At 38.7% G+C, this 27098-nt stretch overlaps 2 protein-coding genes across 3 annotated transcripts; both read right to left on the bottom strand.

Annotated features, from left to right (window-relative positions):
• Positions 1 to 474: 474 nt before the first annotated feature.
• LOC121761968 (protein SPIRRIG-like) lies at positions 475 to 16239 on the bottom strand. The gene is made up of 13 exons (XM_042157685.1): positions 14956 to 16239; positions 14771 to 14836; positions 13325 to 13439; positions 11880 to 13045; positions 10639 to 11338; positions 10452 to 10554; positions 9250 to 10349; positions 7472 to 9122; positions 4274 to 7321; positions 3069 to 3377; positions 2614 to 2920; positions 2372 to 2518; positions 475 to 2017 (listed from the first exon to the last, which is right to left on the bottom strand). The coding sequence occupies exons 1-13, from the start codon at positions 15121 to 15123 to the stop codon at positions 839 to 841; spliced, it is 10059 nt and encodes a 3352-aa protein (XP_042013619.1). The 5' UTR covers positions 15124 to 16239; the 3' UTR covers positions 475 to 838.
• A 216-nt stretch (positions 16240 to 16455) lies between these two features.
• Positions 16456 to 26311, bottom strand: LOC121761969 (protein SPIRRIG-like). Of its 2 annotated transcripts, none has more exons than XM_042157686.1 (7): positions 25667 to 26311; positions 24233 to 24302; positions 24030 to 24115; positions 23446 to 23581; positions 23301 to 23357; positions 22611 to 22784; positions 16456 to 16818 (listed from the first exon to the last, which is right to left on the bottom strand). In XM_042157686.1, the coding sequence occupies exons 1-7, from the start codon at positions 25861 to 25863 to the stop codon at positions 16639 to 16641; spliced, it is 900 nt and encodes a 299-aa protein (XP_042013620.1). In that variant the 5' UTR covers positions 25864 to 26311; the 3' UTR covers positions 16456 to 16638. The 2 variants fall into 2 exon arrangements, with proteins under 2 accessions (XP_042013620.1, XP_042013621.1); XM_042157687.1 differs by having other exon boundaries at positions 16648 to 16864; positions 22610 to 22784.
• Positions 26312 to 27098: the final 787 nt, after the last annotated feature.

Below are 27098 nucleotides of genomic sequence, written 5' to 3'. Positions count from 1 at the left end.
ACAATTGTATTGATATTGTACATGCACTATATTGAAACATTTAGATGCATTTATTGATATAAAATCTGTTTATTAACATATATGAAAGTTGAAATAAGAATTAATAAATTTCATCATCCGATCATCATCGGAACATGCAATTGAGATCTCGTTGAAATCTTTATAAAATTACCTTTAATTTAATACTTTTTTTATATAATAAATAATAATGTAAATCAAGAGAACTAGAATTTAAAGTTTTAAAATGATTTTGAAGAGAGGGAAAGTGGATAATTTTAACTACTATATATAAAAATGATCTCATCTACTAGATCTTCTAATCTAAGGGTAAAAATTAGTCTTAATTTAGAATTGCTAATTAGTTAGCAATGGAATATACATGAAGCCAAAGGTTTTAAGTTTGAGTCGAGTGACACATTCTTTAAAGTATACTCCATTTACTTACCAATAAAAAAAGGTTAGAGAGACGTGATATATATTAATATACGAACCGGCCAAGGTTCATTTTCATCTGGAATTACAGAAAAATTTGAACTCTTTACAATTCCTTCATACACTTTGATACATATGATATCTGTACAAGATAATTTTACAGTGTCAAAAACCACACACCTTCACGCAGAAAAGCCCCACTCTTGTTGCAACCCACCTCCACCACCCTCCGATCACGTCGCCACGTCTCAGAGGTTGAGCTCTCCTTCGTCCTTGCAGCACACCGGCAATGCCAATCTCGGTTTGTTTTTCCTCGCCTAAGACATTCCAGTACACCCACCCCATCTGCCTGCAAACCAAAGGAGGCAACTGAGAAGATTTTTCCCGCCACCACTCGCTTGCTCCATCACCCATGGTTCATCAAGGATCTCAAGCTCTCCTCGGGTAACGTCCATGAAACAAGGTGGCCTCCCGAATCCCCACTCAATAACTGTTTTAGGTCGCTCGACAGGTGAAGGGCCGTCACCGGGAATTTGTGGGACTTCAACACCTTATGTAGGATTAGGCGATACTCGGGAACTTTACTTCCAAGTCCCAGACCAGCTCCGGGGCTAGTATTTTGTTTGTCTTGGGTCGACTCCTCGCTGGAAGAGTGAACCATCTTCCAGACTTTGACTGCACCACTTTGGTGGCCGGATGCATACCACTGTTTATCTATACAATCTGAGAAAGTGCTACCTGTGATGGAGAGGATCGAATCCGATGGGAGTTGTGAGGTGTTCACCACTGCAAGGCAATCGCCATTAATGCTCCAAACAGCGAGCATCACGCCTGCTGCAGTCAAAATTTCTCCGGTCAGGTCATTCATGTAGATTGCTGACACCGGTGAAGGAAACTCGGGCAGCTGCCTCACGAAAACCAAAGAGCTCAGATCCCATATTATTACTGAGCAATCCTCAGACCCGCTCACGATCATCATGTAAGGCTGGCTAACGTGAAGGCAGGTGATTTTACCAGTATGACCACAAAGAGCCTTCTCCAACTGTAGGCGTCGAACTACACGAGGTCCATCGTTGCCAAGTCTCCAAACGCAGACCAAGCCGTCATCAGCACCGGTAACCAAACTCTGACCATCATGGGTCGCACCAACACATTGGATTTGGTTACCCCCATGAAGATTTTCGTGAGTAGAAAGAACCCGTTCTTGATCATAGGTTACAAATCTCAAGCTCCGGTCAGGAAAACCCCATGCGACATTTTTAGAAAATGTTCTTGGTTTTAGCAAATTATTTGGACCAGCAATGAGAATCTTGTCACCAAAATTCACAATTTGGGATATAGGAGATGAGCTCTTGCGAATCTCATGAGGAACAAGCAGCTCAGAATGCCGAAGTGGGTGAGGGAGATTCCTTTTATCCGTTCGTCTCTTGACATGGGGCTTCAAGAAGAGCTGTTTTGGTGTTTGTCCAAAGTGATTTATCTGTGCTAGTATTGAAGCTTTCATAGCAGGATCTGCAACTGAATCGATGTCAACACTGCCTTCGTATGTATAATGGTAGAAGACATTAACAGCTTCTTCAGCAGCCTGGGAAGCAAACATTATCAGTTTGAAGAAAAAACAACAAATATATGAATACAACGTAAATAACCTAACAGCAGAAGTTTTACACATGAAGACAGATGATGCATCTACCAAAATATCCATACTGTACAATGCATGGCCTCCATTCAAATAGTAATCCTTCTAATTTTCCAATGAGGAAATGCTTTAATGCAAAGAAGTAACCCACAAGATATACAAGATGAAGTAAATGTAAGACTATACAAATACTCAGGTCATAAAAAACATGACAAGATAGGCAACACTCAACAGACAGTGATTGAACAAGTCAAAAAATATATTTCAGCACAATCATGGAGAATATTCTAGGATACTCACTTTCCCTCTCTGTGTATACCCAAAAATAAGATCAATCCAGTGATGTAGATGCTCTGAAATGTAGTCAGACTCCAAAGCTTCCCTATGCTTCCTGATGAACTCCCTAGCACTGCCCTTAGCCCATGGTGGCAAGACAACATCGCTAACCTGTACAATATTCAGCCTGTCATATAAACTAATGCAAGGGCAAATGTCAAATTGGGGAACCAACTCCTCCAACATTTTGAAATACTTCCATGTACCTTCTCTCCTGATTGTTTCTCGCCAAAGTCAAGCTTGAACCTGTTCTCCAGGAATTCGGGCATATAGAAGAACTCTGGAATTAGTTCCTTGACATCAGAAGTGTTGCCTTTTCCAGCAGCACTCAACCATGTATCCTGTATACTATTGAAAAGACGATCAGCATGGTCAAATTGTCCACCCTGCAATTTTTGGTTCTCCATGCTGAAGGGAGGCAGGCGTAGGAGGTAGAAGAGAACTATCCCCGCGCTAGAATAATGAGAACCATAATGAAATTTGGGGACCTCTGGATCATCCCAGCTATCGTATCTGTATGTGACATGAGAGAGAGAGAGAGAGAGAGAGAGAGCATATTAGAAAATATTATTTATATTTCAAGAATGGGAAAGAGGAGTGGGAAATGAAGATAGAGGACAACGAGATTGGGGAGTAAACAATTAATAAAATCACTGTCAACCTCTTCCTGAACTCCTCTTCTCCTTCTAATGATTGGCAACCTATTGGTTTATCAAGTTTCCGGAAGGTTTTTGGATCTGAGAAATTAAGAGTTTCACTCTCATAATCTGCCAGCACCCACGGAAACACAGGATACTGCGTAAGATCACTGTATCCACGGCCAGCAAGTGTGTTGAGATGCATAATGTACTGAAAATTGCTAATTTCTCCATTTTTCCATCTCTTGGAGAAGGACTTCGCCATAACCTTGAAAAGACGGCTACCTTCTTTGCTATCTTGTTTGGTTGATCCAGAGATTGTGGAATCTAACCTGTAAATTATATATGTCCTGAATGTTAGCTCAAACTTTTTTTTATTGAGGATAGTACGCATAACAGCACCATTAACGATTAGTAAATATCTATTCACATAATATAACCAAAAAACATTACATAAAAGCTGTTTCAGACAAGCTGATAGTAAGTAACTAAATGAAGAGGCTTACAATTATGAGAAATCGCCACACAAAGTAGAAGTAAAATCATTTTAGCCAATATATATAGCAGGATACTTTTAGACAGTGATATCAATAAACAGAGTATTAAGTAAATAGGCATCACCCTTCCCAGAGTACTGTAACCAGGCATATATCCTAGTAAATACTTTTTGTTAGAATCAAAGTGGGCATGGGAGAACTAATTCCTGGAAAAGAGCATATCCAGCAAGATTTTCTGAAGGAAATCAAATCCATAGGACCATAATTGTATCTCTATCCATACAGCCACCAATTCAGCAAAGAATAATCAGAAGCATTCTCTAGAGAGCTAAAGCCAATACAGCTCCAAACTTTTTAAATTTCTTTGCAAGGCAGTTTCAGTGAGAATATTTAATGATCTAACGTATAACAAAATATCTATCGATCCATGCTCTGGTTAACAAAGTCTATGGTCACAATGAAATACACATCTCCAGAAATAAAAGTCATACAAAATAGTCTAACAACTAATTAAACTATTTTTCTTAATGTTGTTGTAAGATAGAGTAAAAACTTACCTTCAATCCCCTTCTAAAAAATATTAGTATATACAAACATAACGGACCCATAGCTGGTCAAAAGATATAGTAACAATGTAACATAATCAACAGGCTGACAATAGATGCAGTAATGAAAATCCAGGTAAAAAGTGAAGTACGAAGCCACCGAGCCAGAAAAGCTGAATAACTTACATGCTGTTCCTAGGTAGATTCATGGCCACCAGATTTTTGAAAACTTCTTCTCGTTCTTTTTTGTGGAAAACCAATAGGTCATTGCAACCATCCATGCTAAAAATCTCAATAGCAACCGGCCGTAGCTGATAATCACGCTTTAGAAGCTCATGGACACTATCAAGCTTCCACATATGCCAAAGATGAGGCACATTACCACTACTACCCAGTTTTTCCTTCCCCCAGGCACCACCATTGAATGCCCAGGCCCTAGCCCCAGTATAGGCTTTTGCAGTAGCACTCCACGACATAGTGGATTTGGAATGAGAATCCATGCAAATGGATAAGTCTTTGTTTACACCCAAAGCCTGATCAATGACGGAAAGGTCATCTTCACTCTCTTTTTCACGTATACACCCAGAATCATCAATATAAAAGTTCTCAATGACATACAGGGACAGTTCTCCTATTAGAAATATGCCATCATGTTTGTCAAGGCCTACAACCCTTTCACAATTGTACTTATACTTGATCCTTTCGCAAGGTTCTAGATAAGGTCTGATCAAGTATTCACCATTATCATTTAGTTCTTTATCTGATTTATCCTCTGCCACTCTGACATCATCAATTCTTGCAGAAGAAGATTGCCTTGGGGAGCCTAAATCAGACTTTCCTGGAACACTTTCAGCTCTTTGAGTGGATCCAGCACTTGACTTGACACCAAATTCAGTAGCTGAATGCAGACTTGCTTCATTTATGCTACTCTCTCGATCATCGTTCCATCCAACTCCAGAAAAAGCTATATCCCCAGCATCTTCTGATTCTCTGAAAGTTGATGCATCATATAATTCAGAACTAAAAGATTCATCGTTTGGCTTGGAAGCTAATAGATTGAAAAAGGAATCTGATTCAGTATCAGAGGCATGATCTTCATCTTCAATTTTATCCTTGGACAGTTCTCCTTCCCCTAACAGAAATTTTCCGTTCAGAACATTTTCAATTGTATCAATCTTTAGTTTACACCGTTCAAGCTTTTTCCGCATCCTATATGGACCTTCAATGGGGCAAAGATACCACTCAGGCTCCTCCTCATTGATAGAAGATCTGCTGATCGGAAATATTCCTCGCTCATGTACAAGTTGTTGGAGGTGAGTTTGCCACTCGCTTTCAGCATGAAGCACCCATCCATATTTATCCTGACGGATAACACGCAACTCAGTAGCCATGGCATCACGAACCAATTCAAGTGCAATTCTCCGTTCATTCACCTGCTCCCAATGTTTATGCTCCACTTTTGATGTGTCCCTTGTTTTTTTTTCCATATCTCTTTTACGGCGACTATCCATGCCCTTTATCCTAACTCCAGGAAACTTTGCTGACCCTGTAATATATTGCACCCACATAATGACAGCACACTGTTCCAACACTTTATTAACAACTGACTGAGAACTATGAAACCAATCAAAAAATCCAGATAAGTTTCCAGTCAAAAGATTATCGAAACCACCATGCAAAACATCGAACGAAGATCCTTGATTAGGTTTGGAAACTAAAAATTCTTCAAGTGCAGCCCTTCGTTGTACCAAAAGATACTTGAGAATATCAACAGCTGCATTTTGGACATTCTGTCTATGATCGTGGAGAAGGGATATCAAATTTACACAGAGACAACAATTCAGATCGGTCTCAAGATTACTGGGAGAAAATATTATTCTCCTGTGAGCAACCAGTAACTGCAACACGGTGAAAACATTAACCCCTTCTTCCACTGGTGATGTGTAAACAGACAATATTTTCTTGGGCTCGTTCATCAGACCCAGACGTGAAAGAAGATCATCTTCCCCTATGGTGAGTAAAAATGATGGAAGGAAACAGAACAGTATCATACGATTTGTATTCTTAAAGAGAGCATGTATGTAAGTATCAAGTTGTCTGCTTCCTCTCCCAATGGAAAGGAGCCTGCCCGCTGGAATTGTTTCTTCAATCCGTCCGTCTTTATTTGCCAACTGCAACATGGATAACAAAAACTCCAGCGTCTTCAATACACTAGCTGGCTGAGGAAAAGCTCCCATGTATACACGATCCACTATCATCCAGGACAGTGCATCCAGGTTTAAGGACCACCTGGTTTTATCTAACTTCTTCTCATCTTCCTCATCATCACGTAAGAGGCGTCTCTCAAGAAAGTTCATTAATCTAGTAAAGCATAAGCCCTGAAAAACTAAAACTGATTCAGCGTCAGCATATTGAGGTACATTTTCCAGCACGGTCTCAACAACTGATGCAGCTTTCATTTGCTCAGTGACAAAATCAGCAAGAACTTCCGCTACAAAATCTAAAACTGCAGTGGCACCAGCGGAACATGGACCACCTCCATAGCCACAATCATCCACTTCCAGCAGAAGCATTGGACTGATCGCAAACATGTTTGTACTAGGTTTAGTATGATCAGAAGGCTTTAAGTCTGGAGTATGATTGCTATCATTCAATGATACAATAGAATCCATGGATCGTGCGGACTGGGATTTCAGATCATTTCGACTGGAACTCCCAAGCCAAGATGTCAGAGCTAAAACTGGAGAAGAAGGGGTCGGTGAGATAAAAAAATTACAATTTTTAGACATGACAGGAGATTCCAGCATAGTGGAAGACAAAGTACTGTGCAAATCCTTTTGAGGACTAGGATCTGATGTGCTTTTTTTATCATGAAAACGGAACTCATTGCTGCCAGAAGTGGCATGGGATGCCTGCTCAACTGCTTCAACATCAAAATTCCTTACAGCTTGTGTGTCTTCTTTCACTGGCTGGTATTGTGTTTCTAAGATATTAACATCTGGTTTTTCACTAGCCACATTATTTGGGGAAACAGGAATATCGTCTGAACTAGCACTAACATTCCCCTGGGTAAAGCTCCCTATGCTAATAGAGGTCTTTACCGAAAGTTCCTGTTCTTGAGGCAAGCTAGAGAAAGTATTATGAGAGCTACAGCTATCCTCTTCACCATCATTCAAATTCGTGTCTTCAGTTTTTACAGAGAGTTCCTTGGCCATCCTCACAGCATGCGCAGCCCTGGATTTACAAAGAGAAACTTAGTTAAACAAATAAATCAGCTAAAGCCACAATAAGTTGATGATCCCATATACAACATGCATCAAATGTAATTAATAGCTGCATATTATTGGTTATGTTAGAGGGTAGGTATGAAAATATGTCTGAGACCTGACGCAGGAAAAATAGAGGTCAATGCAGCTTTCAAGAAACTCCATATGTCTGCATCCAACAGAAAAAGGAAGACCTATTTTTGCAAGATCAACCATGAATCTGAGAACTGAAGTGGCAGCAGCAGGCGCTGATGCCTCTCCACCCATCAAGCGAGCAGCATAAGTTTTGTGTATAAGAGTTTCACCTTGGAGCTCCCCAGATATATCTACATGCTCATCCGTGAGTTCTGCTACAAGGTTAGTACCAACATGAGAAAGATTGCCAGTTTGATAGGCAAGTGTTGATTGGTTGCATAACCTATCAAATGTTGATTTTGCCATTGCAATAACAGATTCCAGAAGTTCTACAAATTTCAACTCTACGTAGCTACTGTCACTTGGAATGAGTGCATGAAAATCAAGCATACGTACTTCTGGTAATCTCGGATATACAGGCTTCCCAAATATCAGACAAAACAAAATGTAATATATATCAGGAGAATCGTAGAAACTAGGAAGCACTCTTGCTAAACCTTGATAACCTCCACTGGAGCGAAATTTAAGTGCAAATGTAGGAGATGATGTCAAACACACACCCAGAAGGGTCGTGATCCACCTCATACTGGTAGGATGAACAGCTTCATCAAGAAAATAAGTGATTAATTTCGACGAAACCATTCTATGCCACTGCTCAAGTAACTCCTCTGAGTGAATTGTCACCTGAAGATCAATTAGCATCTCAAGTAACATGTTTCTTACAATGATAGGCTTCCCCATTGCTTCTCGCATAATATGATTACGAGATGTTAGGTCAGGAAGATCGAATGTCATAATCATGAATCTCACAACTAGCTCCAGTTCAGACGGAAGAAACCCGTCCTCCAAAATGACACCCAGCAGAACAACTAATTTTTCTAACACTGGCACTTCAACATCACCCCTCTGCAGGGTAACCAGCAAATGCTGAACAAGATTAATTCTGCGAAGAATTGTCAGATTGTGATTTCTGTACCAATGCATGGAGACAAGATGTTCAAGAAATCCAAGTAAAGAAATTTGGATTGGGACTGGAGCTCTCACCCAAAGGGTCCAATCCAACAACACATGCTCAACCATATCAGCATTAGACAGAACAATGCAATTGGATGTCTCTGTCTGCATATATGTACTTTCCAACTCCGATATATGACTAAATGAATCCTTTGTTGCAGAAAAATCATCAATATACCCTGGAGACCCAACTGACGAAAATTCATCACGAAACTTTGATATAGTATTATCATCAAAGCTGGACTCATTAATGATGCCTGCAGGTGAGAGGTTAGTATGCACTGCTTCAATTTTTCTTGGTTCGGAGAATGAAGCCTCACATGCAGCAATTTGGAAGAAGATCTCAAGTGAATGCATGTCAAACAATGACATTCTGCGCTGAAGAAAAAGAGCTAGCAAGTGGTATCCCCGGTACTTCTGCATGTCTCTAACATTCTGAGGATTCTGATGAAGAGCACAAGCAAGCAATGTCAACGACATGTGAAGCATGTCCCTTGTTTCAGCAGCTTCAACAAGTGCAAGTACAACAGCCATGCCACCAATGGGGCGTATAGTATCACCTATGACAGATTGCTTACAAACATATATATCTCCAACAAGTCTGCCAAAGCGTGGTATCCCTGAAAGGAATCCAAAAAAAACATTGTTAAAAAACTTTAGTATAAAATAAAAGCAACAGTATATTAGAAATGATTGGACATGCCATGTGATCTTACAAATTAATTAAACAGTTAAAAAGTCACTCACCCCCTATAGGAGAAGCAGCAACTGAAAGAGGATCGACTAGATTGAGCATGGATAAAGTTCCAGATGCTCGGAACATTTCTGTACTCGTCCCATCAAATGCAAATATCAGTTTTTTACCCCACAAGTGCAGTGATAAATTTCCCAATTTATCAGAATCCCAAACAATTCCACTTTGATCCAATTTAGTTACGCCTTGTTTGCCAGCATTGTCAGGCTTTTGCACGGTAGCAGTCAAAGACAAGTCTGTGTCTAAAGAATCTAAGATAGCCATACTGCCACCTCCACATGCCTGATTTGGAACAAATTGCAACAGGTTGCTATCCTGGAAAAGTCCTCTGTATCCCCTTCCAAGAATGTACATAAAACATATGGAACCTGGTGAGAGTGCCTCTTCAAAAAGGTAGCAAGATCTGAGTTTCCATGACAAATCATTAGCCTTTGCACAGGCAACTGGTGTCCCAATATTTACCTGTAGAGACTTACCCACAGGAGAGGGAGAGTATCCAAGTTTTCCAGTGTGCCTCAGTTTTCCATTAACATATACATAAGCTACACTAGCTTGGAACAGACCAGCCAAAGCATTTGGTTTGTTATGCACAATTGCAAGATGATGCCACCTACCCTCTTCCATTTCAATCCCAGAAAAAGTCAAGGAGGAAGTGTTACTTGTCGCAAGAGTTATAAGTCCATCATCCTGCAAGAGTACTTCTGCATAAAAAGTACTTCCATTTTCAACAGACCCAACAGAGAATATTCGAAGAACTTGCTGTCCTATTGATGAGGTGCGCCTTCTAGAATATCCATTAGGAGCTTCACTCTCCTTTGCTGATGATTTTAGAAGATTTCGAAATTGAAACCAGCAAACAAAAGAATAACCAGCAGCCGGAGGCCATGACCTTTCCCCTAATGGCACTTGAATGGAAGCATGTCCAGTCTTGCTCATGTCCAACTCCACAAAAGGTGCAAGAGATACGTCGTCTGAGCCCATATCCTCTAGAAGGATTAATCTCTCCATCATTTCAACGAGACAACGACCAGAACTTTCTACTCTCGTTTGAAATATATACCTGATAAGAATTCTAAGTTCTGGTACTGATAGCCTGTCAATCAAAATTTTGCAACCGCAGGTTAATAAAGTTTGTTATACAATGACCTAACAAAAATACAGATGCATTCCTGCCCAAATTAGTCATTGGCATTACCTATAGGCACCAAGAACTTCAACAATCTTCAAAGAATGAGAAACCAAAGGAGAAGCACTTGAAATGAAGGGGTAAATTGTCTCCAAGAGAAGCTGCACACAACCTAGCAGCAGAGGAACAAAATTAGTGCATGTGACACTACAATCAGCAGAATAACGGATTCAAACTTGACTTAGCGGATTCGCACCTACAGATGTGAGGTTTTCTTTGTTGAAGGAGCTGCCACAAGCAAGTTTTTGAATAAGGTTAAGCAATTCCAGTTGCACCTTTGGAGTGCACAGCAATAAGGCGCGTATGAGCACTCTGATAGCAGCAGAATTGTACACACGTTCCTTGTCAGGGACGAAAGAACCTGATGGTGTAATCAAAGGAAAACTAGCTGTTTCATTTTGCATCTCGCTAGTTACTGCTGCTGCATCTGATGTTAAAAATGGTGGGAGAACTAACTCTACAGCAAGTTCAAGAAACAATTGTATGACTTGCTGTTCATAGTCAACACAAATGAGTCCAGAATCACATAAAAGATCAGAAAAGGTATGTGATGCCACTATTGTGTGCAGTTTCATCCGATTCACCGAGTTACCAGAAACCCCTGCTGTCACGGCACGCATCATATATGTAAACACCTTGGCACTTAAAGATATCGATGGCTGGATTTTCTGTTCACCGTCATTCTGAAATGTGTGAAGTGTGGTTAATAAAAGAGAAAACCCAGTTGCTTCACCAAAAACCCTCTGAGCGGAGCCATTAACTCCTAATATGCGCCATAACGTTCCAAAAGCATCACATTTTGCATCATCCCGAAGTGTGTATTGGGATCCCGAATCACTTGTAACCATTCCACTTTTCAAAATTTCAATTACGGTACCCAATTCTTCCGGATGAGCCTGACAGAAAATAGAAAAAAATGTCAAATTAATACAGTAGACTAAGCTAATTAAAAAAGCACATTGGTTTCTTGAAATATGATTCATTTGGATCATATCATATGACAAATAATAACTGCAAGCATTAGAGATGACTTATTACAACATGACCAAGACATTATAATGCCTTGACATCAATGAACTTTCAGAAAACGCCATCCACGAGCAGCCATGAATCTCAATGAATGCTTTCAACCCTGGCTCAACATAAGGAAATGAAAACATAGTGATTTTAACAATGTAAGAATGTTGTGATGGATATACGGTTATCTTTGAGGAAAACCCTATGCCATAATTATACTAATATGAGGGGTCAATATAGCTATAAGTCAATTTTCCCATTAACTATTTTAGAATTTGAACATATCAAAACACATAATTTAACTTGGGGAAGGGCATCTGTTATCTAAGTTTAACAATAGAGACAAGAACTTCATCAAAGTTTGAAACCAAACCAACGAGGTACTAAAAGATTAGAAGAATGAAAAAAGAACTTCCTCACCTGTTTAACATCCTCAACAATCAAACATGACAATACTCTCAGGGCACCAGGGCGGTGTACATCAGAGGCCAAAAGAGGAAGTATAATAGAGACCCCATTAGCAGAACGAAATGATGCTTGATTAGCTTCTGTTTTCTTTAGCAACGAGACTAAACAATCCCAAGCGGCAGTGATTGTCCCCTCTACCTCAAAAAGAGAGAATTTCCCAGAACCAGATTCTAAGGGTTTTGGAGAAGAAAGAATTGCACCCTTGCTATCCAAGTCCTTCTTGAAGCAGCTTGGGCTAGTATTTCTTTCCAGTTCACCATGGACACCAGCTAGCTGCTCGGCCCCTAAGAAAAATTTGTGCTGCTTCAGATCATCCAATAGAAACTCCATCATACCAAATTCTCTAAGGATCTTCTTGTACTGTTGATCAAATGATAAGAGTTTCACGAGAAAGGACAGAATTGTATGATTCAATTCAGTAGATTTTTGTTGCTGCAATAAGCAGCAAAGTGAAAGCAACTCTTGTTCAGGGATGATATTCACTACAGTAACAGCATATTCAAGAATTTTCAAGATTATCTCTTGTAGAGACAAAGGGAAACCAGTCATATTTTGGATCAAGAGGGGAACAGTCCTCAATTGCTGACACAACTTGTAGTTTTCAGGATGACCTGAGAATATCTTAAAAATTCTATTCAATACTTCGGTCTGCAGTTCTGTACTTTCTGCTTTAATTATAATGTCCTGCAGCATTTGTACGGCTTCTAAATCTCCTACTTGGCCTTCATCCTTCTTCCAAATGTCATCCACTGGTCTATCACTAGATGATGTATGGCCTTTGCCATGCCCATTCGGCTTTATATTAGAACTTTTTGAAGCTTTTATTCCAGATATTTCTGAAACATCCGAGGGACCTATCTGGGCGAAATTAATAATGACATCAAGGAGTCTACAAAGCGTTGGTGAGAGACTGTGTGGCGAGTTCTTTAATCCTATATCTTCGGTTGAGCTCTTCCCCTCCCCTCCCTCATCTGCAAGTAAACTGGCTGAATCTTCAGATGTAATGGAATAGAAAGTCTGGCCAGATCTGTTTTTTGACAGAGTCAAGGCAAAATGAACCAGGAACTGGTAGCCATGAGCATTGTGAATATCCTCTCTGAATCTGATACCACCAGCCTCTGCACAAAATAAAAAATGAAAAATGATAATAAAAGTGAAGAAAATTAAATCCAAGTCAATTGAGAAATTCGGTGTACGCGTCGGACTCAATGATAACAAGTTGGGCCACACTACACTTCTCACTAAAAAAGTACACTAGTCCATAATCATTTTTTTGTAATAAAGCAAGCAAACCATGTTTTGGATAATTCGAAAAATGCAGCTTTTCAGATTATAATTAAGAAGAAAAAAGTATTTTATGTTCATTTCAGTTTTTAATATAATATATACAACCTTACCAGGTCTGTAAGATAATTCAACACATTCAAGAAGCAAGTCTACAATGCCCATAGTGTAGGCCGGATCCCCACAATCAGGGTTGAAATCCTTCACGGCCATCAGAAGAACTTTAATCTGCCAAAAAGAAAGAAGCAGCTTTATAATCAAAGCTAGGTTATATATCATTAAGGGAGTCAATAAAAGAGTTGACAAAAAAAGCAAATGAGCTTAGAACAACATTTGGATTAAATTTAGCAACATTTTGGTATTTTCCCTTCATATGTATACCAACTCTGCCATAAACAAGTTTGTGCCTGCAGTCATTTTATAATTGCAACAGCAATGGCTCAGCATACAGCCGAATTAGGTATAATATGAAAAATATCAAAACTTTTGTCCACATATTTGAAAAATTACACATGTAGACTGTAGAGGGAGGGAGTCTGGTCATATTAGTATTAGGTGGTAGTGCTTCCTGTCGGAATATAAACTATAAAGCCATAATCATCACAATCTTTACTGAAATAGCATAATTATATAATATCCAAAGAAAAGATTCATTCTTTGTATATATATATTCATTTCCTTTTTGTATCTTTTGTTTTTTGTTCTTTTTAATCTCAGCCCCACGATTTTGTCATCCGACGGTTAGATTGGCGCCACGTGTCATTTAGTAATGCAGATTTTCAGTTGAATAATGCACACCGACTAATAATGCACCGTTATAGTGTAATAATGCAGATTATCAGTTGAATAATGCACACCGACTAATAATGCACCATTATAGTGTAATAATGCAGATCATCTGGACTGTTGATGAATGAGATCTAACGGCCCATATTAAGAAGAATAAAGGATCTAAGGGATGAATAGGAAAATAACGCTCCTATATATATATATATATATAATTATAGGTCATTAATTATATATATATATATAATTATATATATATAGGTTATTAATACCCCAGGGCATTAATATCCAAAGAAAAGATTCATTCTTTGTATATATATATATATATATACATATAATTATAGGTCATTAATTATATATATATATATATAGGTCATTAATACCCCAGGGCATTAATTAATTTATCATTTACTGTCGTTTTACAACAGAAAAGGTATTCCTACAATTTGATAAAGTAGATAGACAAAAAAGAATATAGTTGTCAAAGTTTCATTGTGTGATGGAACTAATTCAAGAGACTATCAATTCAAACTGGCCCCAAAAAGATCAAAATTAACTGGTTAACTCTCAGAAACTAATTCAAGAGACTACCAATTCTCAGTAATTAAAAAGTTTTAACAAACAAACAATGAAAATTATTTCAAGGAGAATACAATAGTTACACCCTCTTATGTGTTTATAACTCAACAAACCCAAAGACATAATATGGTCTACGAACAAAAGGAAAATGGACATGTGCCTGTTCAGGATAGATTGGGTTCCAATATATATACCAGATGATACTTGCGTATGTACTTGGCAGTGCAACCATTGTCATTGGCCAAAAGAAGACTGAGGATCTGCAACAATAAGCAAGTGAGTCATCAGTTGACTAATTTGGGCAGAATGAAGGTCATGCTTCAAGATGTTTTATGTACAAAAACCAGTCGTTCCAACACCAGATGAAGTATTCTGTTACCTGCATGGCATGTCTGTGAAGCTGAATGGCATGCAAAGGAACTAGACCTTCTTTGAATTGAGAAAACACCACCAAAGAACCATTGGCAACCATGTTAAACAGTAATTGAAGTGAGTTATCTTCTATCAGACTTTGAGCAGCAGAAGGATGGCTAGCCAATGCTTTCATAATATGTACAACACTGCCTTCAACCTGACCAAAAAGTTTGACAGAGTAAGATATCTCATAAATAAAAGGCCTTGTATATTAAGCAACAAGATAACCAGGAAACCAAATACCCAGTTAGTGGATTTCTGATAATACTTTGACACATAGAGTGATGAGAAATCTAATATTTTGGATACTGAGCATCAAATTACAGAACCAAATAAATGCAGTGGAAAACAAGGGGCACCACAGCATAAATATTGATTTTGTCGGCAACAATGACAAACAATTCAAAGAATCAACAAATGAACATGCAAAAAAAGGGGGGAAATCACAATTTGTTCTACTGCTACAAACATAAAGAACAAAAGCAAACTATGGGCACTGCAGTATATAATAAGAGTAATGAAAATCAGATGAAATTCTTCTTTACTAAGCATTATAACCCAATTACAGACATCATATGAGAAAATAGAAATGAAAAGCAATCATATTGGTTATTCAGGCCATAAAGGTTGAGCAACAATGCCCAGCATGGTGAAGATTATGACATCAGAAGAAAAAAAAGAGCTTTATAAGGAATGTTCCAACTCATGCAGCTTCATTTGAAAGTAATTTAGGTATTAGTATAAAAGGACATCTTAAGACATTGATTCTTATCAAACTTGCATTTCACTTAATCAAAAGATTCAAGACTAGATTCTATGGCACATAACTGCTCTCACCATGATGAGACACACGAGTCGCATACTTTTCATAACTATGCTGAGCAGTTTGCAAAAATGACATAGATATAGTAGTAAGTTTTAATGTAGATTCATTCACTCATATTTTTATTTTATTCTCCTTAAAAGGGAATAGTCAACAGCTTGTGTTCCTGTAATTTGCCTGAGAAAAACTTGAACTTATATGAAAAAACAATCATCTGATTTCTAGTTCATAGTAATATATGTGGATTTCAATTAAGAATGAAATTGTCATAGAACAGAGAAAGTTAAATATTCAACATGCAGGAGGTACTTGTTAATTATGGAGCCTAATTTATCTCCTACCATGTTTAGGATTTGTTTCCTTGAAGTATTTTTTCCTTGTAATATATGTTTCCTAGTTTGACTAGAATTAGGGCTCTCTAGTTGCTTATAAATAGAGGTGCTCCCTCATTGTTAAATTATGCTTATTCTGAAATTATATAGTGAAATCCCTGGCTTGGCATCGCCCCCAGACGTAGATACACATTGTATCGAACTGGGTCAACAATTTCTTGTGTTCATTCTCTTTCATATTCATGATTGCCTGTGTTTATTTCCCAACAACTGGTATCAAGAGCCTAGGGTTTAAGAGGCAGAAATCACGATGGGGATCGATGAGAAAATTGCTGTAGAGAAGTTCGACGGATCTGATTTCGGATTTTGGAAGATGCAGATTGAGGATTACCTGTACGGTAAAGATCTCTGGAAGCCTTTAAAAACCAAACCTGAAAAGATGGAACAGGAGGAGTGGGAGCTGCTGGACAGAAAAGCTATGAGCGCGATTAGGCTATCGTTGTCCAATGGCATGCAAAGGAACTAGACCTTCTTTGAATTGAGAAAACACCACCAAAGAACCATTGGCAACCATGTTAAACAGTAATTGAAGTGAGTTATCTTCTATCAGACTTTGAGCAGCAGAAGGATGGCTAGCCAATGCTTTCATAATATGTACAACACTGCCTTCAACCTGACCAAAAAGTTTGACAGAGTAAGATATCTCATAAATAAAAGGCCTTGTATATTAAGCAACAAGATAACCAGGAAACCAAATACCCAGTTAGTGGATTTCTGATAATACTTTGACACATAGAGTGATGAGAAATCTAATATTTTGGATACTGAGCATCAAATTACAGAACCAAATAAATGCAGTGGAAAACAAGGGGCACCACAGCATAAATATTGATTTTGTCGGCAACAATGACAAACAATTCAAAGAATCAACAAATGAACATGCAAAAAAAGGGGGGAAATCACAATTTGTTCTACTGCTACAAACATAAAGAACAAAAGCAAACTATGGGCACTGCAGTATATAATAAGAGTAATGAAAATCAGATGAAATTCTTCTTTACTAAGCATTATAACCCAATTACAGACATCATATGAGAAAATAGAAATGAAAAGCAATCATATTGGTTATTCAGGCCATAAAGGTTGAGCAACAATGCCCAGCATGGTGAAGATTATGACATCAGAAGAAAAAAAAGAGCTTTATAAGGAATGTTCCAACTCATGCAGCTTCATTTGAAAGTAATTTAGGTATTAGTATAAAAGGACATCATAAGACATTGATTCTTATCAAACTTGCATTTCACTTAATCAAAAGATTCAAGACTAGATTCTATGGCACATAACTGCTCTCACCATGATGAGACACACGAGTCGCATACTTTTCATAACTATGCTGAGCAGTTTGCAAAAATGACATAGATATAGTAGTAAGTTTTAATGTAGATTCATTCACTCATATTTTTATTTTATTCTCCTTAAAAGGGAATAGTCAACAGCTTGTGTTCCTGTAATTTGCCTGAGAAAAACTTGAACTTATCTGAAAAAACAATCATCTGATTTCTAGTTCATAGTAATATATGTGGATTTCAATTAAGAATGAAATTGTCATAGAACAGAGAAAGTTAAATATTCAACATGCAGGAGGTACTTGTTAATTATGGAGCCTAATTTATCTCCTACCATGTTTAGGATTTGTTTCCTTGAAGTATTTTTTCCTTGTAATATATGTTTCCTAGTTTGACTAGAATTAGGGCTCTTTAGTTGCTTATAAATAGAGGTGCTCCCTCATTGTTAAATTATGCTTATTCTGAAATTATATAGTGAAATCCCTGGCTTGGCATCGCCCCCAGACGTAGATACACATTGTATCGAACTGGGTCAACAATTTCTTGTGTTCATTCTCTTTCATATTCATGATTGCCTGTGTTTATTTCCCAACAACTGGTATCAAGAGCCTAGGGTTTAAGAGGCAGAAATCACGATGGGGATCGATGAGAAAATTGCTGTAGAGAAGTTCGACGGATCTGATTTCGGATTTTGGAAGATGCAGATTGAGGATTACCTGTACGGTAAAGATCTCTGGAAGCCTTTAAAAACCAAACCTGAAAAGATGGAACAGGAGGAGTGGGAGCTGCTGGACAGAAAAGCTATGAGCGCGATTAGGCTATCGTTGTCCAATGATGTGGCTTATCACACGACTGCAGCAAAGTCGACAAAGGAGATGATGAAGATCTTGGAGGACATGTATCAGAAACCATCAACGGCAAACAAGGTACATCTGATTAGACGATTGTTTAAATTTAGAATGCAAGAGGGAAAGCTGGTGCAACATCATCTCAACGAGTTCAACATGATTACTTCGCAACTGAACTCGGTTGATATAAAATTCGATGATGAAATTTGTGCCCTGATTTTGCTATCATCTCTGCCTGAGAGTTGGGCTGGCACAGTGACAGCAGTTACTGCTACAGAGACAAACCTAACAGTTGACAAAGTAAGAGATCTGATGATTGATGAGGAAGTTCGCCGGAGAGAATCAGGATCTTCTACATCGGGATCAGCACTGAATACAGAACAGAGAGGCAGATCGAAGGGAAAGCAAAATCGTGGAAGATCAAATTCCAGAGGGAGGAGTCAATCCAAGAAGGATTTGGATAAAGTTAAATGCTGGAATTGTGATGAGTTTGGGCATTTTAGAAATCAGTGTGAGGCATCGAAGAAGTATAAGAATAAGGATCAGAAGAACAAGAAGACAGCAAACGCTACCATGTCTGATGACGATGGCGAGGCGTTGGTCTTGAGTGTCAGTAGTCCGATGGAATCGTGGGTATTGGATTCTGGAGCGTCGTTCCACTCCTGCAGCAATGTGGAGATAATGAAAGACTACGTTTCTAGCGATTTTGGGAAGGTACATCTGGCTGATGACGAGCCCTTAGATATCGTGGGAAAGGGAAACGTGAAGGTAGTGACGTCCAATGGATCCGTGATAATACTGAATGGAGTCAGACACATTCCTGGATTGCAGAGAAGTTTGATTTCGATTGGTCAGCTTGATGCAGAAGGGTACACCGTGACGTTTGGCTGCAACAATTGGAAGATTACCAAGGGAGCTATGATAGTAGCTCGAGGTAAGAAGGAGGGTACGTTGTATACCACAACTAACTCCAAAGATTGCATTGATATTGCAAGTGAGGCAAATAATGCAGATTTGTGGCACTGTCGTCTTGGCCACATGAGCGAGAAAGGGATGAAGATAATGTGCTCAAGAGGTTTACTGCCTGGCCTGAAAACTGTTGAAGTTGGCCTGTGCGAGGATTGCGTGTTTGGGAAACAGAAAAGGGTGAGTTTCTCAAGAGGAGGCAGAAAATTGAAGACACAGAAGTTGGAGATGGTCCACACGGATCTATGGGGACCAGCACCTGTGAAGTCCCTAGGAGGATCTGAATATTATATGACTTTCATCGACGACTCTACTCGAAAGCTATGTGTTTATTTTCTGAAGAGTAAATCCGATGCGTTTGACACTTTTAGGGAGTGGAAAGCCCTTGTTGAAACTGAAACCGGACTGTAGGTGAAGTGTCTAAGATCCGATAATGGAAGAGAATATGAACTTGCAAAGTTCAAGGAGTTATGCGCCGAGAATGGAATCCGCATGGAGAAAACTATGAAAGGAACTCCACAGCAGAATGGAATCGCAGAGCGCATGAACAGAACGTTGAACGAGTGAGCAAGATGCATGAGATTGAAAAGTGGATTGCCAAAGTGTTTTTGGGCAGATGCAGTCAACACAGCTGCATTCCTAATTAATAGAGGTCCATCAGTTCCCTTGGAGTTTCGGATACCCGAGGAAGTTTGGACAGGAAAAGAGGTAAATCTATCTTTCCTACGCATCTTTGGTTGTGTTGCTTATGCTCATGTTAGTTCCGTTGAGAGAAGTAAGTTGGATGCTAAATATATTAAGTGTACGTTCATTGGTTATGGAGGCGATGAGTTCGGTTATAGACTCTGGGATGAGCAACCGTAAGGTTATTCGCAGTAGAGATGTCATTTTCAATGAACAAGTATTGTACAAGGATAGATTGGAGGCGTCGAGTCCCAGCAGTTCTGATCCACAAGTGGTCGAGCTAGACATCTCAAACTCGAGTGGGAGCAAGGAGAGTCAGAATGCTGAAGAGGTGCTTGAAGAAGAACCAAGCACTCCACCACCGACTATTCCGCTGCCTAAATCGACTAGAGAGCGACGTGCACCTGATAGGTACTCGCCCTCTAATTTCTATTTGTTACTTACTGATGGTGGTGAGCCCGAGTGTTATGCAGAGGTAGGAGAAGGCCCTGATAAACGAAGGTGAAAAATTGCCATGGATGATGAGTTTGCCTCTCTTCTCCTGAATGGCACATGGGAGCTTGTGGAACTTCCTAAAGGGAAAAAGGCATTGCATTGCAAGTGGGTCTATCGAATTAAATGTGAAGCTGATGGTAGCAAGCGCTACAAGGCTAGGCTGGTTGTCAAGGGATTTGAGCAACGATACGGTATTGATCATACAGATGTGTTCACTCCTGTTGTGAAACTAACTACTATTCGTTTAGTGTTGAGTATGGTAGTTGCAGAAAATCTATTGTTACATCAGATGGATGTAAAGACGGCATTCCTTCATGGTGATTTGAAGGATGAGTTGTACATGACACAGCCTGAAGGATTCGTAGTAAAAGGAATAGAAAATCTTGTGTGCAAGTTGAAGAAGAGCTTGTATGGTTTAAAGCAAGCTCCAAAGCAGTGGTACAAGAAGTTTGATGGATTCATGATGGAGATTGGCTATAAAAGATGCTACGCTGACCATTGTTGTTACTACAAGAGGTTTGACTAGAGCTATCTTATCCTGTTATTATATGTTGATGATATGTTGATCGCAGGAGGTGATCAAAAGGAGATGGATAAGTTGAAAAGACAATTGTCTGAACGATTCTCCATGAAAGATCTTGGACTAATCAAATTTTGGGCATGAGAATCGAGCGTGACAAGGCGGCAGGAAAATTGTATCTTTCGCAAGCTGCTTACATTAGTAAGGTTTTGGAAAGATTCAACATGGATAATTCGAAGCCAGTAAGTGTGCCTTTAGGCAGTCACTTTAAGCTGTCAAAGAAGGAGTCGCCGAGTACAAAAGAAGAACGTGCTGAAATGAAGAAAATTCCTTAGGCTTCAGCAATTTGCAGTATTATGTATGCAATGGTGTGTACGAGGCTTGATATTGCACAAGCAGTGGGAGTAGTGAGCCGGTTCATGGGTGATCCGGGCAAGCAACATTGGGAAGCAGTTAAATGGATGCTTCGATATTTGAGAGGTACTACAGAAAATGTCTTATGTTTCAATGGCAAGAATGTCGAGCTGGCAGGTTATGTGGATGCAGACTTGGCGTCCAATGATCTTGATGGAAGAAGAAGCACAACCGGGTATGTATTTACTTATAGTGGTACTGCTATTTCATGGACTTCTAAGTTGCAGAAGACCGTTGCTTTGTCTACTACGGAGGCTGAATATGTAGCTGCGACAGAGGCAAGCAAGGAGATGGTGTGGTTGCAGAGTTTCTTAGATGAACTTGGGAAGGAGAACAAGAGTAGCATACTCTACAGTGATAGTCAGAGTGCTATTTTCTTGGCGAAGAATCCAGCGTTTCATTCTAGGACAAAGCATGTGGAGTTGAAGTATCATTACATCCGACACCTAGTGGAGATGAAAATCCTGCAACTTGTGAAGATACTTGGAAGTGAGAATCCTGCAGACATGTTTACTAAGGTGGTGACCTTAGAGAAATTGAAGCTATGCATAGCTTCAATTGGCCTTGGAACTTGAAGAGAAGGTTAGGCGATGCTAAGCGGATGAAGGGATGAGATCACAAGGAAATGGTTGTTTAGGAGTTGTTAGTCTCCAAGTGGGAGATTGTTAATTATGGAGCCTAATTTATCTCCTACCATGTTTAGGATTTGTTTCCTTGAAGTATTTTTTCCTTGTAATATATGTTTCCTAGTTTGACTAGAATTAGGGTTCTCTAGTTGCTTATAAATAGAGGTGCTCCCTCATTGTTAAATTATGCTTATTCTGAAATTATATGGTGAAATCCCTGGCTTGGCATCGCCCCCAGACGTAGATACACATTGTATCGAACTGGGCTAACAATTTCTTGTGTTCATTCTCTTTCATATTCGTGATTGCCTGTGTTTATTTCCCAACAGTACTTTACAGTTTCAGCAGAAATGGAGAAGGTTATTAGCCCCTAGTGAAGACAAGATTTCTTGGAACCTATAACAGCACAGCTAACAAATGAACTTAGAAAACCACTTTCACTACTTCACTAGTGCGTGCTAAAGAATAAAAAATGTAAATGGAGTCGCATAGCACTTCAAAATTCAATTTAAAGTAATTCTTTAAACTAAATAAAAATACAAAAACAAAACGGTGGAAAAAACAACCTCAAGCTTGCGAGCAGGTCTGGTTTCATCATTTTTTTCTACAAATGTTGACAAGGCTTCACTGTGACTTGACTTTTTAAAATGACTGTCACCATCAGGAGCAAGAAGAGCATTTAGGACATGAATAAGACAGCAAAAGATCCCAGAATCAAGAAATGATTGTTTATCAACTGGCTGCAATCCAAAAATCATCAAAAACATGAGTAACAAACAAGTAGACTTATAAAGATAACAATAAACAAAGTCCACTTTTTGCACAAGTAAATATAACCCAAAGCCTATCTTCAGTCACGTAATTCAGTGGGAAACATGGGGAAAGTTTACACTCCATTAACATATATTAAAGCCTAATTTGCCACATACAGAATACACAAACTGACATTGGCTATTTGATATCAATGTCATGAATGGAGCCATAACATTTATGTATCAGATTTTATTCAGGTCTTCATCCAAAAGAATGGGAACTGATTAAATTTGACAAGTTGCCTGGAGTGCAAAATCTTGGCAATTTTGAAAATGGAATATTTACCCAGGTTCTTTAATTCTTTTACAATATCCATGTAACTTGTGTCAACTTAAGACATAGAAATCATGAATTTGACTTATCCTAAATATTCAAATGAAGCATCAAAGAGAGTAAAACCCAAACTATTTAATTGAACTCTCCATATGGGTCAGTGAACAAACCCCCGATACAAGGACTTCCACTGCATGTAATAGATTTGCACCAGGTGCAATGCCATCCTGCAGCGAACTATGGGCATAAGTTGTGATTGAAGAACATGGCCCACAAAAATAGGAATACCTTATATTGGTAAACGTCTGAAAATACCTTCGTAATTTCTGAGAGATATAATAAAACTTTCTCAGCTTCCAAAGCTCTTGTTTTACTGCTAAGCTTCAGCTTGTCTATATCAGTAACAAAAGCCCTTCCCACAACAAACGAAAAAATGTGTGTCTCTACCAATCTGTATTAATTGCAGCCCAGATATCAAATATAAACATCATCCTGGCCTCAAAAGTCTCTAAGAGCAAGAGAAAAAAATATGTAGTGGATAAGATACATAATGATTTATCGTATTAATTTTAGTATGTTGTGCATCTCCAGGAATTATGTAAACAGTTAGAGAAGGTAACAAACATGTCTTATATAATATTACTGACAGATTTCGGAAGTAGTTTCTATGGTGTGTTGATTTCATTGTACTATAGTATCATTCCCGTAGTAGTGTTCCATTTAAACTTTCTAGAATATATACACCAAACTTCTGTTGAAGTTAGTTCTTCAAAAAGCTAGAATAAATTGGCAGCAACGCAATATTTAGCATATCCAGATAGTAGATATCTGCATCCAGTCAAATGCATTTTGAAATGTATTTACATGAAAATGAAGTGAAGAAGAAAAGTCTCTCTTACATGGAAAATAAATGGGCGACATTTTTGTGTTCTCTCTCTAATCTACAAAAAAATTCTACAGTCCAAGTCAAGGCCCTCTCCTTCTCCTGAGACAGAAAATGAAATGATGAATATATCAACAGCATTGATAGCATTAGTATTTGCAGCAGTAAAACACAACTAAAATAAATAAACATTGAGACATCCTATGACATGTGACACACCTTTTCAGAATTGGAGGAACGGAACTCTTCCCAGCATCTCTTGAAATCCAATTCCAGTTCATCTTTGTCTCTGATTAAAGGAAAGAAAAATTCAGCAAGAATTTTATCCCTTTCTTCTATTCACACAGGCCACAGCCAAGTATGATACAAACAGACTCAAAAAAAAATACAAAAATAGTAAGGCAAACAATGTGGAGGCTTTAGAAGAATAAATATAGTATAAGAGGAATACAGTATGAAAAAAAAACTACCAGAGGAAACAAAAACGTAGTAATAAACACTCTTCTTAATATTTGGAACTTAAATTTCCAGTTTTCAATCAACCACTATTCCATCTAGTACCTCAAAAATCAACTAAAGCCAGAACTTAAGACTTGAGAGTACCAAATATTAGATTCATGAAAACATTAAGCTCCATTGTGGAATAATGTCAAACATAAATTATTAACTTGATCCTCAATCTCTTCAACATGATTCTTTAACTTGTCAAATATTGCATGGACAGTGATTCCCAAATAATCTGCTATAATGCCAAATTTCAAAGAACACAGCCTTCTTCTTGAACTAGGTAGGGACTATAGCATCGCTGGCTCTTTCAATACTCTACCCCACAAACAGAGTATAAATATGTCACCTTGATCCTCTAAGTATATGAGTGTAAAGATGTCATCTAACCAATATCACATGTATTACATTCTGGATCCATCAAAATCAGTTTCATAAAGGAAAATCACAACCTGATATAAGGGATACTTACAGAAAGGCATACAAAAAGGAACCTGGATGCTCCCCACAGTTGATCCTCTACCCCTTCTATCACTCTCACTCCCCTAAGCCTCTCATGCCAGTTAGCAAATTATATATCTCAGCATCCTTACAATGCATTAGAAGTTAAAAAGTTTAGGGAATGGGGAATGCAAAATGGTACTCCCTCCGTCCCACTAAAGATGGCCCCACTTTCCTTTTTGGGTTTGTCCCATCCAAGATGACCCATTACTATAAATGGAAACACCTCTATCTTTACTTTATTCTCTCTCTTACCTTACTCTCTCCATTTAACACACAAAATAAAACGGCATAAAACTCCATGCCGCCCAAGGAATGGGTCATCTTCCTTGGGACAGAGGGAGTATTAGAAAATAATAGGTATCATCAATCGTTACGCACTAAAAATAACAGGTCACGTTTAGTACACTGGTTAAGCGGTTTATCTCATCAACAACAAACAGACTCAAATACAATCCAAAAAGATATTTGAAAGAGGTATTCAGCCCATTATAGCGCATTACTCTAAACACCTAAAAATGTGTTGGTAGCTCCTTGAGCTCACAATACTGCAGTTGATTTAGTTCATTTTGGCAACAACATAAAACGGAGAGAGAAAAATAAAAGAGCGAGCTCGGTCAAAGTTCCTTGGTTGAATAAAAATCGAACCTTGAAGGCAATGACGAAAAGTCTGGGGTGGTCGGCGACAAATCGTTAGCATTGGTGCTGATTCTATCTCTCGGGGGCGGCGGAGACGGGGTTGTTGGGGCCGACGGCGGAGGCGGGGAAAGACCAACTTTTTCCTTGAAGTCTTTAAGCAATGATACCCATTTCATCGCTTTCTTTCCACTTGAATTTCCAAACATATGTCTCAACTAAATGGAACAGATGAACAAGACAGCTCTCTCATCCGTGAGCCAAGATTTAAATTTTAGTACGAAACATCAACAATCAGATCTCAATTATGTGTAGAAGGATCTCCCAGCTCATCCCACAGATTTATTTACTCGAACAAATAAAAGATTCGACACAGCCAAAAAACAAAATGTGATCAACTGGGCAGGATCCGTAGAAACAGAGGTATTTATGTAGTAGTACATATTAACAGAAGAAAAAAATACTATTTTATGTGAGGGATGGGAAGTGGAAGGGAGCAATAGAAAATGGCAGTCAAACAATTTTCTTAGAGATTATCGAGGCGGTCTTGAATCATAGATTTTGCCCTAGAAATTGGGAGTTGAAAGCAAAAGGGAAGAAGAAAAGAAAATGGCAGCGTGTTTTCTGTATTGATTCCTGACGGATTCTCGCGCTCGTTTCTTTCTGTCGCTGTATCTATAAGTTTGATTCTCTCTATAAACACCATACTGTATTCTTACTTCTAAAATTCGTGATATTCCACGTAGGCAGCTTAGATCAACATTTATAAATGTGCCACGTGGCTTTATGGAGATCGATCGATGCTGTTATTTTAGCTGAAAAAATTCCCTAGTGATATCTTGCCAAAAGGAAATGTATGGCCAAATGTTATAAGGCCATCCACAATAGGAATAGCCCAGCAATAGTCCGGCCATAGCCTAGCCACTGCCACATCATTAGCACTAACAATCCTCCTGTCACATCATCAAAACAAGCAAATAGCCCAGCAATAGCTCAGTCATAGCTGTAACGACCAGTTAAATCGTTACCTACACGAAAGAATAAACCACGTATCAAATACACTTTCGACAACAAATCGAGATGAAAAGTTGGATAAGAATCGCGTCACATCAGGCACGTTTTCCAATTGGATAAGAATCGCGTCACATCAGGCACGTTTTCAATTGGATAAGAATCGCGTCACATCAGGCACGTTTTTCAACGCCGCATTAATTACGCGTCACATCGAAACGAAAACGTGAATTTTTGTCTTTTATGAAAATATTTTCTATAAATACAACCTCCTTTCATTTCATTTCATTTCTTTCGAAATCGAGAATCCGAGAGAGAGAAGAGAGAGGAGGAGCCGATGGTGGCGGATCCGCGATGGCGGATTCGTGGCAGCGGTGAAGGGAGAGGGACGAATCGTGTCAACGTTTGTTCTACCGATTCGTTTTGTGTCAAA

Source organism: Salvia splendens, chromosome 13, assembly GCF_004379255.2.
Source record: "Salvia splendens isolate huo1 chromosome 13, SspV2, whole genome shotgun sequence".
NCBI lineage: Eukaryota > Viridiplantae > Streptophyta > Magnoliopsida > Lamiales > Lamiaceae > Salvia > Salvia splendens.
Note: the sequence above shows the minus strand (reverse complement) of the source record. Positions and strands in the feature narration are given on the sequence as shown.